The sequence below is a fragment of the Montipora foliosa genome, chromosome 9, assembly GCF_036669935.1.
Source record: "Montipora foliosa isolate CH-2021 chromosome 9, ASM3666993v2, whole genome shotgun sequence".
Taxonomy (NCBI): domain Eukaryota; kingdom Metazoa; phylum Cnidaria; class Anthozoa; order Scleractinia; family Acroporidae; genus Montipora; species Montipora foliosa.
Window position 1 is genome coordinate 39,341,350 of NC_090877.1, and position 3,889 is coordinate 39,345,238.

Here is a 3,889-nt window from a genome sequence, read left to right on the forward strand (position 1 = left end):
TTTTTACTATCGGTGATTTTCCCATACAATTCTCTATATACACAAGCTGTCGCATACACCACGTATTTTCAGCTTGGGGAGCCTGTGGCTAGGTTGCATGTTTTATACAAAAATTTTGGTTTTATCAACGGAGTTGATAATGTAAATTGGCCACCGTACAGAGATTCTAAAAGCTGACGTTTCGAGCGTTAGCCCTTCGTCAGAGAAGCAGCTCTATACTACTTCCCCACCTACCCCCTTCATTTTTGCATGTTTTATAATTGAGTGTTTTCATCGTAATTGGCACGTGCGAAAGTTACAACTGTAGTGAAGATCACACAACCTGGTCAAGCAAATAAAGAACTAAGAAACAAACAAAGACAGACAAAATCAGCCAATCAGAATGAAGGTCAGGTGGGTAAGAGATGGGCGGTGACCAGGCGTACAACACGCAAATATGTATGCATAAATACCGGTACATGTATGTTGTACAGATTATCTAATGAGCCTTGCGTGTGATGAACATTCGGAATTTTCACGCGATCGTCCCTTAGTTTTCCGCCATTGACAAAGGCTACAAATAATAATTTTAAAGGAAGGTCGTGATTAATCAAACGTATACTCATGTCTGAGGAGCAAGATTTAAATTTATCGTTTGCTGGTTGCGGGTTCTTGGGAATTTATCATCTCGGGGTCATTTCATGTTTGAGAGATAATGCGCCATCGCTTCTGAGAAGAGTGAAATGTTGTGGCGGAGCTAGCGCTGGGGCCCTCAATGCTATGTCTTTGCTGTTACAATTCGACATCAGCCTCCTTTCCGAGTTTTTTGTAAGAGTCGTCAAACGAGCGAACACTCTAACGTTGGGAACGCTTCATCCAAGCTATGATATTAATGGTACATTATGGAGAGCTTTAGAAGAAAATATTCCAGAGAACGCTCATAAACTTGTGAGCGGAAGACTACACATTTCTGTAACACGAGTTTCCGACTTGAAAAATGTAGTGATATCAGAATTTTCTTCAAAAGAAGAATTAGTAGAGGTAAGTAGAAACGAAAGATATATTTTTAAATAACTATCACGTAGTTTGAAAAGGCGTTTGCGTTTGTTTTGCATCACGCCACGTTTATTGATAACCGAAAATTCAGTGTTTTTCGTTGTGTATTTCAGCTAGCATGAACGTAAACGAAATTCAGGGTTTTCTAGCAAAAATGGCATGTCTTCTCGTGTTGGTTGTTATAAATTTATATCATCGGCCGACAGTTCGCTCGAACCTCACGGCTGAGTGATCGCGTGCTCTGACGTTGTTCGTTTCAACTCGCGTGTGCATATCTTGGTTGTCAGTTGAAGTGGCATGTAGTGATAAGATGTTATCATTTCTTTTTTATGAGAACAGCGGGTATTCAGCTGATATTTGCAAAATAAGGGCCTCAGTTTCACTGGATTGTCATGTCGGAGAATTCGCCAAACAAAAAGCAAAGTGACAAATTCGTCGCTTGTTGTGGCGAATAAATGATACGATTTTCCTATGTCCAAGGATGACGCGTTTGGCATTTCTGTGATTGCTAATCCAATTTCCTGTTAATTTGAACAAATGTAGGTTGTCTAAACAAATGTCAAGTGACCACTCTACTTAGAGCTGATCTTTTTAATATGTGATTGTTTACTATTTTTATTTAAGTAAGAGATCAGATTTCCAAAAGGACGCAAAAGCAGCAATTTTGTAACAATCTTAATGAACAGAACAAGACTTATAAATTTGAAAAAAGACATGTTAAAAACAATCAAAAAGACAATTAAAAATCAAGGAGGCATTGCACATTCATTGGGAGAAACCCTCCCCAAATCAACAATTGTTTCATGTAAATCTTAATCTTTCTTTGTAATCAGTTGTTGTATCACACCATTGTTATTCTAATTTTTTGCTATATATTGTACATCATTGTTATTCCATCCACAAACTGACGATGGCACAGGAGTTGCCGAAACACATCTTTTTTCAAATTTAAAAGTCTTGTTCTCTTCATTAAGATTTTTATTTGAGTATGATATATATAGAGAGAAACGACCACCAGAAATACGTTTGTGTTCGCAGGCTAGGGGTGGCATACTTGCACTGTACAATGAAATCACATATCAAATCAAGAATCATTCGTCAATGGCTGTCAGTTGAAGTTCAATTTACTGTTTTGAGAAATCCATATACTTTTTTGACCTTGTGTGTAACAATATTGATTTCTCCATAAGCAAGGGAAGCAGTTTAAACCATTTAGCCTAAGAAATGCCAAGGATTAGTTTCTGTCAGCTCAAACACAGCAGAAAAAGTGCTTAATACAAACATGCAATTTGCATTAGTAAATTCTTCCCCTGTGTCATACCCATGGTAATGCACCTGTCACTGTAAACTTCAACCCCCCTCCCACCCCAGGGAAACATGGGGCATGGGTGGGGCTTTCTGGGGTCTTTGACTCTTTGCCTTGCCCGAGGGGGTGGGTGATTAATTCATTTTTTGGCATTGCCTTCCCAGAGAGGTGGGGGTTAGTACATTTTGGCCTTTGCTTTTCCCTATGGGGTGGGAATTAGTACATTTTAGTCCGTTGCCTTGTCTGAGCAAGAGTAAGGTCACTTTAGTAGCCCTGTTGGAAAGGGGTCAGAATATGCACAGCAGGAAGTAGCAAGGATTGACAGGCCTACACATCTCCTTAACGGTTGAGACTTTTGTACCATAAACATGTTTAAGGTTAATGGCACTGCTGAGTGATACTGTGTCACAAAGCCTGGGGCAAGATATCTTTTAGAGATTTCATTCCTTTGCGTCAGTGCTGATTCCCTTTCTGTGAATTTGATGTCTGATAGGAGTGTCTCAATCAGATGTTGTGGATATCCTTTAGAACGGAGACATGATTTAAATTTGTAAATGTTCTCTTCAAAACTTGTTCTTGAAGAATTAGTGCGTAGAAGTCTTAAGGGCTTTGCCCTTCACGAATCCTTTTTTGACACCTGGTGGGTGGCTGGAGGAAAAATGAGTGTACTGAAAGGTTTCAGTAAGCTTGAAGTGTGTTTTTATATTCAGAATGGATTGATTTTGAAAGCATTTGCCTTTGCATACAACAGTGTTTAGAAATATGGCTTCAGTGTTTGAGATCTCAGCCGTAAATTTGATGGTAGGGTGGTGTGAGTTTGCTTGTGTGATGAACTTGTCTATATCCGGTTTGCTGACATCCCGCAACAAAAAGATGTCGTCAATATATTGTTTTCAAATCATTGGCTTTACGACGCTTTTCCTAAGAATCTATGTCTCAAGATCGGCCATAAAGATATTTGCAAAGGCAACGGCCATTTTAGTACCCATGGCAGTACCGTGAATTTGTAGATAGTTCTTTCCGTTAAACTGTAAAGAATTCTTTTTGAGTATGAGTCTTAGAATTTCCTTGATATAGTTTGTGGGGATTGGAGGGTCATTTTTGTTAGAGTTTTCGTATGCTTTGATTAATGTAGTGATTCTCTCTTCCTGTGGTAATTATTTGTTTATTATATGACTAGCTCCGTGAGAGGGCAAAATGGACCAAATCCCATGCTGTGATTGGCTACCCGAGCAGGCAAGATCAAAGATCATTTTTTGGTGTTTTATCCCATGTAATAAATCCCTTATTGACCATTGCAAGCTTTTTCGGTCAAGATGGCTGGATATTGGCCTCATTCTTTTTTTTTTTGCGTGTTTATGGACCGAGACAAACATGCAAGAAAAGAACTTGGCCAATTATAATTATAATCCAGCCATCTTGACCTCACGCTTGGTCAATAACCCATATATATAGACTTGTGATGTCCATCAATACAAGGAACGTTTACAGTGACAGGTGCATAAACATGCATGTTAATTTTGGCATCATTGAAGTTCAAGAAAGTAT

The 3,889-nt window shown here is 38.8% G+C and overlaps 1 protein-coding gene across 1 annotated transcript in view; it reads left to right on the forward strand.

The window, feature by feature from the left end:
* The first annotated feature begins 460 nt into the window (after positions 1–460).
* The window catches only part of LOC137970449 (patatin-like phospholipase domain-containing protein 4), a 7,204-nt gene continuing 3,775 nt past the window's right edge, over positions 461–3,889 (forward strand). Inside the window, exon 1 of the mRNA XM_068816967.1 lies at positions 461–1,020. Coding sequence (XP_068673068.1) covers positions 604–1,020 — 417 coding nt within the window. The 5' untranslated portion in view covers positions 461–603. The remainder of the gene's footprint in view (positions 1,021–3,889) is intronic.